Below are 14,329 nucleotides of genomic sequence, written 5' to 3'. Positions count from 1 at the left end.
TTAATCTTGATTCCATCACATCAACAATAGAAATTACCCTATCCACATTTTCCGTCATGAATGATTATTTAAACTGGTTTTATTGCCTTTGTTGTCCCATAACTTCAACCTTAGGAACATGACTCTGTTATGGTGGTCGCTGGCAGGACCAAACCCAGATACAGAGGAACAGCAGGCTTTGTCACAGTGAGCACTGGCAACAACTCAACCAGGGTGCCAAGAAACAGCAGACTCCTCATGAAGAGACAGGAACAGGAGGTTATACATAGGAACACCAACAGAGCAATGGTGGCACAACCAAGCGACACTGTGAGACAGATCATTCTCCACAAAGACTCCACAAAAGCACTAAATGAGAGTTCCCTTTAAATAATCATAGAAGATAGGAAACCTGTGTCAGACACAATTAAATCAACAAGAATAAACAGACAGCACAAGGGCTTAACAATGCTAGTTCAGACAACAATTAGTAAATACAGGTGCTCGAGAAACTGAGAAGCCCAACACTCTATGGCAAGTCACTGAGGCCCGCATGGCCCATGACTCCCACACTGAGAGCTTCAACACTTCATCATCTCAATAAAGTGAAGAATTTAACTTTTATCCTCAACATTTGCAAATTCTTTATTGAAATCAATATTACAGAATGTAATTGCCAAAGGCATCAGAGTTGGAATCGATTACTTTTATTTCAGTAAAACAGAACTGTTAATTTTCCAGTTGTCTGTAACACTGAATATTACTGAAACATTAAGCACCATTTTGTAGATATTAAATAAGAACAGTTCACTTCTTATTCTTCAATCTTCTATGTTCCCACAAGTCTTCAGTAGTGACGAGATTTAGCAAACCCCACTCTATCATGTCCCCGATCAAAAATGGTGTAGAATTTTGCGAGAAAAACATCTCCCAGGATCCATTGTAAGTCAGTAGACGTATATACGTTCATGGCTTGGAATCCATACAGGCACATTAAGTTTCTTCTATCAAGCTTATGAAAGGAAAGTATAAAATTGTAAATTGAATTATTCAAAAAAATGTTTATTTATTCTTTACAAGGAAATGTGTACAAATTCAGTTTAAAAGGTACCTTTTTAATATAGTCTTCAGCTTCCAATGTGTATTCCACACCTTCAATCGTAAATGTCACATTTGGCAAACTCAGTGTTTTTTTGCATTCTACTAGAAACTGGTAATAAAGAGACAGGTTATGGATGAAAGAGGGCTCATGTTATTTTCTAAAGTAATTCTACCACTCTTCAATCTATGTAGGTAAGTGGGTCATATATATGTAACAACGGATCTGTTAGATGCCATGAAGTACATTTTTTGCAGAAGAATTATTGATTTTGGGAATACTTCACAGGCACAAGCAATGTCTACAATTCTCTGCAAACAGCAGTTCAAAATTCAAAGTTAATGTTATTATCGAAGTGCATATATGTCACCATTTACAGTGCTGAGATTGATTATATTGTGGGCATACTCAGCAAATCTATAGAATAATAACTACAACAGGATCAATGAAAGATCAACCACAGTGCAGAAGACAGTAAATTGTGCAAATGCAAATATTAATAAATAGCAATAAATAACGAGAACATGAGATAATGAGATAAAGAGTCCTTAAAATGAGATCATTGGTTGTGGGAACATTTCAATGACAAGGCAAGTGAGTGTAGTTATCCCCTTTTGATCAAGTGCCTGATGGTTGTTCTTGAACCTGGTGGTACGAGTCCTGAGCTTCCCAAGAGTAACTGACCCAAGCAGAAGATAAATGAGGTCACCGACGATTAAGTCATTATTTATTGTTCGATTGTCTTCTAGGGTCAGAGACGACTTTCCCAACGGAATGGTTGATTGGTGAGGGGGATGCAAGGGAAAAGAAATGGCACCAGGCTAAAATCAGACAAGATTACTGAATTACGAACAGGAGAAGATCTGCAGATGCTGGAAATCCAAGCAACACACACAAAATGCTGGAGGGACTCAGCGTCCAGGAAAAGAGTACAGTTGACATTTTGGCCAAAACCCTTCAGCAGGGCTGACTACCCAAGTTATTGAGAGGAATAACTAGTTGATGTTTTAGATGAAGACCCTTCATTGACTGTTCATTCCTCTCTATAGATGCTGCCTGACCTGCTGAGTTCCTCCAGCGTTTGTGTTTGTTGCTCTGGATTTCCAGCAGATGTAAAATGCGTGTTCACCGAGCTTGGCAATTGGCTGCAGACATTTCATCACCAGTCTTGGTGGCATCCTCAGTGCGCAGTTGCTGGTGCTTCTCTCTGGGAGTGCTCGTGGTTCTATAACCCCCTGTTCACTTGCCTCGGTCCTGATCGGCTACCCCTTCAGTTGACCTTTGAATTCTATTGCCTGGCAAGCACATAGCAGGCATGAGAATTTTTAGAACCATGATTTTATTCTGATAACTCCGTAAATGGACGCATCAAAATATACACCATCTATGAACCCTAATTGACCAAAGAAATGCGAACAAATAGAATCCTAAGATCAACCGAAGGGGCGGCCATTCGGGACCAAGGAAAGCGAAGGGGGGCCCACATAAATGTGAGCATTCCCAGAGAGAAACAGTAACAACTGCACTGAGGGTGTCACCTCAACCAGTAATGAAACGTCTGCAAGTTAATTGCCAAGCTCGGCAAACACCCCAACATCAAACAGAAACATGACATTCGAAGTTTTGTATCGCTTCAATTTGCTCAATAAACTCAGAAAACTGGTAAATAATTTTGATTATACTGTGCAAAATCACAATTCGCTGTGGATTTCAAAGAGGTTCCACAGATACTTTACTCACAATGCATAAACCATTCTCCCAGAAGTAATGAATAATTTCATAACTAATCATCAGAATTCTGCTTATAAATCTCTGGAAGGTTTCAACATCAAATTTTAAAGATGATTATGTCTACTGTACTTTAAAATGTGGTCAAAGAATTATTTGCATCAGTAGATAGAATTAAGCAAGAAACTATTAATTGCTGCAGCCTATAAAAGTTAGGTAGGATCAATTCAACAACAAACAAGTTAAAATTCATACCTCGCCCATGCCAACCTGGAAGTCAGCAAAATTATGAAACATTTCTTTTATTTCCAAGTAGGGACCAGCTATCAAAGAGGTTCCAGTGTCAACTATTGCAGAACAACCGTTGCGACACACGACAGTGTTGTGAAATTTTATACTGGATGAGAAACATAAAGTAAATCATTCCCAAGTCAGAAGCATAACAACAGATCTATCTTCCAACATGACTAAACGTTCGGATATAGATCCTGATTTTGAATTGCAAATTGAATCACTGAAGTAAATCTTAACTCATAAAAAAAATCACTAGGCTAATACTTAGTCAGATGTTTTAACCCAAAGGAGTTTCAAATTCTCATGTCATGCCCTGTTCTCATTGCTACCATCAGAAAGGAGGTACAGTAGCCTGAAGACACACACTCAACAATTCAAGGACACCTTCTTCCCCTCTGCCATCAGATTTCAGAATGGGCATTGAACCCATGAACACTACCTCACTACATTTATATTTCTATTTTTGCACTGCTTATTTAACTATTTTATATACATTGCATTGTATTGCTGACGCAAAGACAACAAACTTCACGACGTGCTGGTGATATTAAACCAGATTCTGATTCTGAATCGGAATGCTCATTGATTCAAGTTAATTCACTTCTGGTTTGAGCAAAGACTACACACATTTCGGACAGCTAATTTGCTTGAGTTATTAATTTAAATATTATAATGAGTTTATCCAGCTTCATTTCATAGTGTCCTCCATGGACTCTATCTACATAACTTGCTGTCTCCTTAAAGCAGCTAATAGAATCAGAGCCCCCCCCCCCCACCAATCCTGGACATCCTCTCTCCCCGCCCCCCATCTCGAAGAGATACAAAAACATGAGATCACATCCCATCAGGCTCAAGGACAGCTTCTATCTGTGTGTTCTAAGACTACTAACGATCTCTTATATGTTAAGATGGACTCCTGACCTCACAATTGACTTAATTGTGACCTTGCATCTTATCTGTCTGGACACTCTCTCTGTAATTGTAATGCTCAATTCTGACTTCTGTTATTGTTTTCAGCTTGTATTAGCTCAATACACTGTTGTAATGAAATGATCTGTATGGATGGCAATTATTTTCACTGTATCTCAGAAAATTTGACAATTATAACCCAAGTTACAAATCTAGCTCAGGAAAATCTACAGCTGAAAGGAAGGAAGAAGGGCCAATTCTGGGTTGTGAACCAAGAGAAACTAAAGCATATCTCCCAAGTCCGACAAGTTACTCTGCAAACATCCCTTTGCCAGCACACTAAACCCCCTTCCCACCCATCTTCCTGCTCACCAGCCTAGTCCAGTGACTACCATCGGTTACTGTCCCCTCCACCCAACTCATCACCCCCGACACCCAAAATCAGCCTGTCTCCATTGATCACAAAGAGTACTGACTAACACATTTTCCCTCAGCCCATTTCAGACATTAGATACCTTGGCTCGGACCATGTACTATAATATTGACTGGAAGGTAGATGACTAAAAAGAAAGAAGTCCTGCAGTAATAAATAACTGGGGATTCCATTCCTCTAGACTTTCCAAACTGAATAACCGCACCTTATTCCGTCTCTGCAGAGAATGAGGCACCAAGCTAAACTCCAGCCACCTTGTTAGACCTAAAGAACAAGGGCCCGCACAGGAAGCATCGAGGCAAGTTTAAGAAGTGATGCAAAACAAACCTGAAATGGTTATCATCACTTTTCATTCTGGACAAATTTTGCAGAGTGTGAGCAAATTGTGGCTCTTTTAATTACTTTGTATCATCCATTTTTTAACCACTTATGGGCATTTGCAATCATAAAATTCTACTTATAGAACATAGAATAGTACAGCACAATACAGGCCCTTCGGCCCATGACATTGTGCCGACCCTTAAACCCTGCCTCCCATATAACCCCACACCTTAAATTCTAGTGGTCTCTTAAATTACACAATTGTATCTGCCTCCACCACTGACTCAGGCAGTGCATTCCACGCACCAACCATTCTCTGAGTAAAAAACCTTCCTCTAATATTCCCTCGAACTTCCCACCCCTTACCCTAAAACCATGTCCTCTTGTATTGAGCAGTGTGCCCTGGGGAAGAGGCGCTGGCTATCCACTCTATCTATTCCCCATAATATCTTGTTCGCCTCTATCATGTCTCCTCTCATCCTCCTTCTCTCTAGAGAGTAAAGCCCTAGCTCCCTTAATCTCTGATCATAATGCATACTTTCTAAACCAGGCAGCATCCTGGTAAATCTCCTCTGTACCCTTTCCACTTAAGTAAATCATGTACAGTACATACAGATTCCACTTACTATTGTGGTAGATTTATTTGAACTGTGCATTTAAATAAAAATTTCAGTCTATGACAGGGTTCCCAACCTGTGATCTGTTGACCTCCCAGTTCACAGTCGAGGTCAATGGCATAGAAAAGGGTAGGAACCCCGATGCTTTACTTTCCCATTATTTCTTTCCATCAGGATTTCAGATGTTCTCTTTATAAAACTATCTCTAACTATTGTAAAGTGGTGAACCCTGTGGAATTCTTTGCCACAGGCAGCTGAGGAGGCCACGTCTTTACGTATATTTAAGGCAGAAGTTGATAGATTCTTGATTAGTCAGGGCCTGAGGGCTATGGGGAGAAGGCAGGAGATTGGGGCTAAGAGGAAGATTGGATCAGCCATGATGAAATGGCAGAAAAGTCTCAAGAGGCCAAATGGCCTGCTTCTATATCTTATGGTCCTATACTATATATACTGTATATAATATATAGGCTAAATTTAGCATTATAGTTAATAACATCAAAAATTTCACACAGTAATTTTTCTATACAAGTGTTTTTAGAGTTTACTGATTTTTCTTGAGTTGTACTTACAAATTATCTTAAATCCGGTTAATTTGATTTACTTAAATACTTAAATATAACCATATAACAATTACAGCATGGAAACAGGCCATCTCGGCCCTTCTAGTCCATGCCGAAAATATGTTAATAACATATGCTATGTTAATAAAATATGTTAATAACAATGTCTCTGTTTGATTGTGAATGGTATCAATGTACATCCACAAAGCTAAAATAGTCTGCTCACCACTGTAGTTTATCAAAGATAACTTTCCAGGTAAACACTCACTTACTTTTGTAGTGATATTTTCCAGTACTTCTTCTCTGTAACTCGGACCCAGTTAATGTCCCCTGTGTACCGGGAATGGTCAATCCCTCCCAGTATCAGTTCACCACCTCTATGTCTGTCCATTTCTCTGGGAAAATAAATGTCATTGGCATTTAATACAACAAGGAAAACATTCTTGTTATTCACATATATTTCATATTTGCTACAGAACCTTGTGTCCTTTACTTCCAATGTAGTTGCAGTCCCTCTTTAACTTCAAAGTAAGTTTATTATCAAAATACCTAGATGCATGGAGATTCATGTTCTTGCAGGTATTCATCGTAAAACAAAGAACTATAGTAGAATCAATAAAAAACTACGCACAAACAAAGGCTGACAAACATACAAAAGAAGACAAACTTTGCAAATTGGGATTGGGGTCTGAAAGGTAGATTTGAACAGTACAGAACTTAGAAGGAGTGGAATGTATTGTTAAGCATCAAGTTACATGTATGGTAAGAGATGATATAAGGGAAAGTCAGCAGGCAGTGAAGACAATATGGGTAGAAATATGAAAAAGAAAATAAGTTAAAATTATGGTCAAGGTCACAATTAGCCCAATGGGACCATTGGTGAAGTGGCTATATACGGTCATCCAAAGATTAAACAAATGTGGAATGAAGCAGCACCAGGAAATCTGCAGATGCTGGAATTTCAAGCAACACACATAAAAGTTGCTGGTGAACGCAGCAGATGCTGCCTGTCCTGCTGCGTTCACCAGCAACTTTTATGTGGAATGAAGCAGTTCTGCTTCCATGTTGATGGGAAAACAGAGATGTGTGTTCGAGACAGGTTCTTTCTTTAAAATAACCAAAAGACAGGCTGAGCTAACTTAAGAAAGAGTGATGATCCAAGTTTAACAACCTAACAGAACATGACTATTTATATAATCCGCTACATTAGCGTAGCAGTTAGTGCAGCACTAGTACAACTTGGGGCATTGGAGTTCCAAGTTCAATTCTAACACTGTCTGTAAGAAGTTTGTACATCCTTCCTGTGAGCATATGGGTTTCCTCCGGTTCCCTCCCATAGTCCAAGTACGCACTGGCTAGTAGGTTAATTAGTCATTGTCAATTGTACTGTGATTAGGCTAGAGTTAAAGACAGGGGTTGCTGGGCTGCCTGGCCCATTTTACTGGAAGGACCTGTTCTGCGATCCATCGCAGAATAAAATAAATGAATAATCTAATAGACTCGTGGAGCTCTAGAACATAGAAACAGACTCTTTGACTCACTATATCAATGCAACAATCATGCCTTTTCACGCTGATCCCACTTGCCTACATTTATTTCATATCCCTTGAAACTTTGCTAATTCTAGTACATGTCTAAATGTGGCTATTCTTTCTGCCTCTGCCACTTCCAGAAAAAAATTAATCTTTGTGTAAAAGACTTACTCATCACATTCCCCTTTAAACCCCCCTCATCTTAAACCAGTGCCCTCACGTTTTATGGGAAACATAGTCCAGCAACCTACACTAACTTTGGGTCTCATCATTGTAGATAACCTTACCAAGTCACGTTGAATTTACATTTCACTGAGATCACAGTGAGTTTTCCACATTATATTTTTAATTTTCCTCCAAGAGGACCACACCCTTGTCGTTGGGTTTGGAGGCTTCGGTGCCTCAATGGCCTGGAGAGCTACGTTGGCTGGAGACAGAACTTTATGCTTTGACTCTTGGTAGAGTCACCTACGCTAAATAGGTCAAAGGGTAGAGGATAGACTAAGCGTGGTCCATTGTCCTTCAGGTTCGGGCTAACAACCATCACTGGTAAAACAAAATTGTTACGGAAACAGCAATGAAGATTCCTTCTGTATATGGCCAAAGACAGACAGAGATGGAGGGCCTTCATGGCTACCCTAAACACAAGTGGCATAGTGGACAATTAATTAATTATTATTATTTGCAATTGCCCTGCTGTTTGGTCAATAGTGGAAAGAAAAGGATGTAACTAGTAGAGTGGATAGGGGAGAACCAGTGGATGTGGTATATTTGGATTTTCAAAAGGCTTTTGACAAGGTCCCACACAGGAGATTAGTGTGCAAACTTAAAGCACACGGTATTGGGGGTAAGGTATTGGTGTGGGTGGAGAATTGGTTAGCAGACAGGAAGCAAAGAGTGGGAATAAACCGGACCTTTTCAGAATGGCAGGCGGTGACTAGTGGGGTACCGCAAGGCTCAGTGCTGGGACCCCAGTTGTTTACAATATATATTAATGACTTGGATGAGGGAATTAAATGCAGCATCTCCAAGTTTGCGGATGACACGAAGCTGGGTGGCAGTGTTAGCTGTGAGGAGGGTGCTAAGAGGATGCAGGGTGACTTGGATAGGTTGGGTGAGTGGGCAAATTCATGGCAGATGCAATTTAATGTGGATAAATGTGAAGTTATCCACTTTGGTGGCAAAAATAGGAAAACAGATTATTATCTGAATGGTGGCCGATTAGGAAAAGGGAAGGTGCAACGAGACCTGGGTGTCATTATACACCAGTCATTGAAAGTGGGCATGCAGGTACAGCAGGCGGTGAAAAAGGCGAATGGTATGCTGGCATTTATAGCGAGAGGATTTGAGTACAGGAGCAGGGAGGTACTACTGCAGTTGTACCAGGCCTTGGTGAGACCACACCTGGAGTATTGTGTGCAGTTTTGGTCCCCTAATCTGAGGAAAGACATCCTTGCCATAGAGGGAGTACAAAGAAGGTTCACCAGATTGATTCCTGGGATGGCAGGACTTTCATATGAAGAAAGACTGGATGAACTGGGCTTGTACTCGTTGGAATTTAGAAGATTGAGGGGGGATCTGATTGAAACGTATAAGATCCTAAAGGGATTGGACAGGCTAGATGCAGGAAGATTGTTCCCGATGTTGGGAAAGTCCAGAATGAGGGGCCACAGTTTGAGGAAAGAGGGGAAGCCTTTTAGGACCGGGATTAGGAAAAACTTCTTCACACAGAGTGGTGAATCTGTGGAATTCTCTGCCACAGGAAACAGTTGAGGCCAGTTCATTGGCTATATTTAAGAGGGAGTTAGATATGACCCTTGTGGCTACGGAGGTCAGGGGGTATGGAGGGAAGGCTGGGGCGGGGTTCTGAGTTGGATGATCAGCCATGATCATAATAAATGGCGGTGCAGGCTCGAAGGGCTGAATGGCCTATTCCTGCACCTATTTTCTATGTTTCTATTTTCTATGAAAACTTGTGATGTCATTGCTCCTGCATTTGATGCTGCACCTAGTTAGATACACCCACATGGGTCAATCCTAGAAATGCCCCATCTGATGTAGTGATACTACCAATTTAATTGGATTACGCAATTCATTCCAGTGAGAATTTATTTCTTAGAGTCTACTAAACATAGCAGGTTCTCCATGAATTTATTTTACTTCATTTCCTAATACTTTTATTGATTTGAAATTAATTTAATGTAATTATAATTAGCTTTTAAAAATGTTATATTGTTAAGAATTAGTTGCAGAAATTCTAATGGCTTTTATGATATGTAAGAAATCAGAATCAGGTTTATACATTGTGAAATTTGCTGTTTTTGTGGCAGCAGTACGTTGCAATACATAGTAATAAAAACTGTGACTTACAGCAAATCTACGTAAATTAGTTAAATTAAATATATAATGCAAAAAAGTAGTTAGGAAGTGTTCATAGGTTCAATGTTCATTCAGAAATCCGATAGCAGAGGGGTAGAAGCTGCTCCTGAATCGCACCACCAGGTTGAAGAACAGTTACTACCCCTCAACCACCAGGCTCTTGAATAAAGGGGGATAACTACACACACTTGCCCATCCATTGAGATGTTCCCACAACCAATGATCTCACTTTAATGACTCTTTATCTCATTATCTCATGTTCTCGTTATCTATTCCTATTATTTATATTTGCATTTGCACAGTTAATCATCTTTTGCACTCTGATCGCTCTTTCATTGATCCTGTTATTGTTACTATTCTATAGATTTACTAAGAATGCCCACAGTAAATTGAATCTCAGGATTGTATGTGGTGACATATACGTACCCTGATAAAAAAAAATTACTTTTGAACTTTGAACTTTTGAAAGTATTTTCAATAGTGGGGAGGATAGTGCCCGTGATGGAGGTTACTGAATCTACAACCCTCGGGTGAATTGGTGAGTGTGTGCCTTCAGCCTCCTGTACCTCCTCCCTGATGGTAGCAATGAGAAGAGGGCATGTCCTGGGTGATGGGGGTCCTTAATGATGGACGTCACCTTTTTGAGGCGTTGCTCCTTGAAAATGTCCTGGATGCTAAAATTTGCAGAAGTCCTCATGCTTTGTCTTAGTTGGGGCTTGTCAAAGCTTGTCAGGATGCTCCAAGGGGGTTGACATTAATCACTGATAATATTACAGAAGCAACTTACATCCCAGGGCATCCAAAGCTCTGCTTCCAAATTAAAGGAGTCTAGGTGACTAATATGGGACAAAGAAATGGCAAAACTATTAAGGAAAGCAAAATAAAAATGCAGATTCTGCTGAATATTAAAAAATTATAAATGATGGCAGAGCTGTGAAAAGGGAAAAATTGTTGCAAGGAATATCAAAAATCAACACAAAAATGCTACAATTCTGCAGCTGTAAAAGAGAAGGCCTACATCATCAACCTATTATCCCCATGTTTCAGGATGAAATTGCTTTGAACAAGCATAAATTGTCAATGTGAAAGCTTACAGTTTCACTTTGGAAGAGTGAGTAACTATTCTGTAACTCGAGAGAGTGCCATTGCAATTATTTCCTGCCATAGGCTACGTGTGAGAAAACTATCAATGCATCACAGTTTCATAGTGGGAGTAGCGTAAACATCCAGCAGTTAAAGACCAGAAGGCACATCATTGACAACCCTAATGTGTTTCATCATTTTTCTTCGGGCTGTTTGTCAGAATGGTAATGCACTGTGATAATTGGATTGCAGGTGAGGAGGTTTCCTCTCATGAGCATACCAAGGGACTTGCTTGGATACACGCAGATGCTCCCATTTCTAGCAGGCTGCACGATTTTTTTTCCACTATGGCTTAGAATATCAGAGTGAAATCCATTATTATTTTTTTAGTGACGAGATACCTTAGGGCGGCATGGTTTTGCAGTGGTTAGCACAATGTCTTATAGTACCAGTGGCCCAGATTCAATTCCCGCTGCTGCCTGTAAAGATTTTGGATCTTCTCCCCGTGACCACGTGGGTTTCCTTCGGGTGCTCTGGTTTCTTCCCACAGTCTAAATACATTCTGGTTAGTACGCTAGTGGCCATTGTAAATTGTCCCGTAATTAGGCAAGGATTAAATTGTGGGATCACTGGATGGCGCAGCTCAGAGGACTGATAGGACCTATTCTGCGTTGTATTTATTTATTCATTTACTTGTTTGTTTTGTTTATTTATGGAGATGCAGCGCGGAATAGGCCCTTCCGGCTCTTTTAGCCACATACCCCAGCAACTCCCGATTTAACCCTAGCCTAATCACAGGACAATTTACAATGACCGATTAAACTACCAATTAGTATGTCTTTGGACTGTGGGAGGAGACCCAGGAGAACATACAAACCCCTTACAGGCATCGGTGGGAATTAAACCCAGGTCACTGGTACTGTAAACCATTGTGCTAACCACTACACTAAAAATTAATAAGTTGCTTATGTATTTATTACTCAGTTGAGAAATTCAATGTAATAGTTATAAGAATAATTATCATAAAATACTATATGGTAACACTTATGTAACCTCTTACTGCATTTAACTCATGTCAATATGAATAGGTTTTGTTCATTATGTGCCGTGTCATATGACATGCACGATCATAGTCTTTCCATAACCATGATAGTTCTTGGCAAAGTCTTCTACAGAAGTGGTTTGTCATTGCCTTCTTCTGGACAGTGCCTTTACAAGACGGGTGACCCCAGCCATTATCAATACTCTTCTGAGGTTGTCTGCCTGGCATCAGTGGTCGCATTACCCGGAATTGTGATCTGCACCAGCTGTTAGTACAACCATCCACCACCTGATCCCATGGCTTCACATGACTCTGATCAGGGGGCGAAACAGGTGCTACACCTTGCCCAAGGGTGAGCTGCAAGCTAGCGGAGGGAAGGAGCACCTTGCACATTGTTTGGTAGAGACGTATCGCCAACCCACTCACGTATAAATCACACGATTGACTTCTCTGCTTTAAAAGGAATGGAGAGGCCATAACACAAACCTGCTGAGTCGGAAAGAAAACACAGGCTCTTCCAGCAGACCCTGGTGCATCATTCTGTCAAATACCGGAAAGGCTCCACCTTCAGACAAAGCAGGATATCCTAAACCTAAAATTCCATCAAACCTTGCCAGAGTAAATGTCGAGCCTGGCTCATAAACAGATTCACCAAATTCTTGGCCTTGTACAACTATGTTTCCGATCTGTTGAAAACAAATAGTAGTAACTTGTTAGGTAATTAGAAGTTGCAAATAAATAAAAAAAACTCTACGGGTGCAGGAAGGCAAACCTCCAATCAGTAATCTGAAATATGAACAGTGCACCTTCAGCTTCCTAGTGTGATTCTTATATGAAATCTGAGTATAAGTCTTTGGTATATCATCGGAACTAAGAAGACATTAAGTCACTTATTAAATACAGTTGTCTAGAGTCATAGAGTCATTGAAAAGTGCAGCCCATAAAGAAGACCTTTGGCCCATCTAGTCCATGCTGAACCATTTCAACTGCCTAGTTGCATGGACCTGCACTGGACCCATAGCCCTCCATAACCCTCCCATCCGTGTACCTATCCAAACTTCTCTTAAAAGTTGAAGTGGAGCTCGCATGCACCACTTGCTCTGGCAACTCATTCCACACTCTCACCAACCTCTGAGTGGAGAAGTTTCCCCTCATGTTCCCTTTAAGCGTTTCACCTCTTACCCTGAACCCTTGACCTCTAGTTGAAAGTCCCACCCAACCTCAGTGGAAAAGGCCTGCTTGCGTTTACCCTCATAGTTTTGTAAGCCTCTATCAAATCTCCCTTCCATCTTCCACGTTCCAAAGAAAAAAAAGTCCTAACCTATTCAATCTTTCCTTATAACTCAGGTCCTCCAGTCCCAGCAACATCCTTGTAAGTTTTCTCGGTACTCTTTCAACCTTATTTACATCTTTCCTGTTGGCAGGTGTCCAGTTTGATGGTTTGAAGTAACTACATTATAATAACAGTTTAGAAAGTATAGTTTTGTCATGTAAAGGAAAAATACTATTTTGATGCTAATTCCAGTGGATTTTAATATAATGTTCATGGATCGCATATTGTATTAATTCCGTCATGGCTTCAATATCACAATCACTGACTATAACAGATCCACGTGACATTAGGCCCTAGTCAGCATGTTTTCCAAATCTGCTGGAATCCTTTGAAGAAATTACAAGCAGGATAGACAAAGGAGAATTGGTGAATGTTGTGTAACACACATCAAAGTTGCTGGTGAACGCAGCAGGCCAGGCAGCATCTCTAGGAAGAGGTACAGTCGACGTTTCGGGCCGAGACCCTTCATCAGGACTAACTGAAGGAAGATCTAGTAAGAGATTTTGCAGAATTTCTCGTGTTTACGTTTGTGAATGTTGTGTATTTGGATTTTCAGAAGGCTTTTATGAAGGTGCACATATGAGACTACTTAACAAGTTATGAGCCCATGGTATTACAGGGAAGATTCCAGCATGGATAAAGCAGTGACTGAATGGCAGGAGGCAAAGAGTGGGAATAAAGGAACCTTTTCTGGTTGGCTGCCAGTGACTGGTGGTGTTCCACAGGGGGCTGTGCTGAGAGTGATTCTTTTTGTGTTATATGTCAATGATTTGGATAATAGAATTGAAAAATCTTAGCAAAGTTTGGAGATGATATAAAGATAGGTGGAGGGGCAGGTAGTTTTGAGGAAGTAGGGAGGCCACAAAAGGACTTAGACAGATTAGGAGAATGGGCAAAGAAATGGCAGATGGAATACAGTGTCAGGAAGTGTATGGTCATGCACTTTGATAGAAGAAATGAAAAAGTTGACTATTTTCTAAATGGAGAGAAAATACAAAAATCTGAGGTGCAAAGGGACTT

General features: G+C 40.3%; 1 protein-coding gene across 1 annotated transcript in view; it reads right to left on the bottom strand.

Annotated features, from left to right (window-relative positions):
- Positions 1-648: 648 nt before the first annotated feature.
- Positions 649-14,329, bottom strand: part of LOC140203307 (cathepsin E-like) — a 46,195-nt gene continuing 32,514 nt past the window's right edge. Inside the window, exons 5-9 of the mRNA XM_072269322.1 lie at positions 12,463-12,662; positions 6,213-6,335; positions 3,062-3,203; positions 1,091-1,189; positions 649-991 (exon numbers count right to left, since the gene is read on the bottom strand). Of these exons, the coding sequence (XP_072125423.1) occupies positions 827-991; positions 1,091-1,189; positions 3,062-3,203; positions 6,213-6,335; positions 12,463-12,662 (729 nt within the window). The 3' untranslated portion in view covers positions 649-826. The remainder of the gene's footprint in view (positions 992-1,090; positions 1,190-3,061; positions 3,204-6,212; positions 6,336-12,462; positions 12,663-14,329) is intronic.

The sequence above is a fragment of the Mobula birostris genome, chromosome 9 (assembly GCF_030028105.1).
Source record: "Mobula birostris isolate sMobBir1 chromosome 9, sMobBir1.hap1, whole genome shotgun sequence".
Classification (NCBI taxonomy): Eukaryota; Metazoa; Chordata; class Chondrichthyes; order Myliobatiformes; family Myliobatidae; genus Mobula; species Mobula birostris.
Note: the sequence above shows the minus strand (reverse complement) of the source record. Positions and strands in the feature narration are given on the sequence as shown.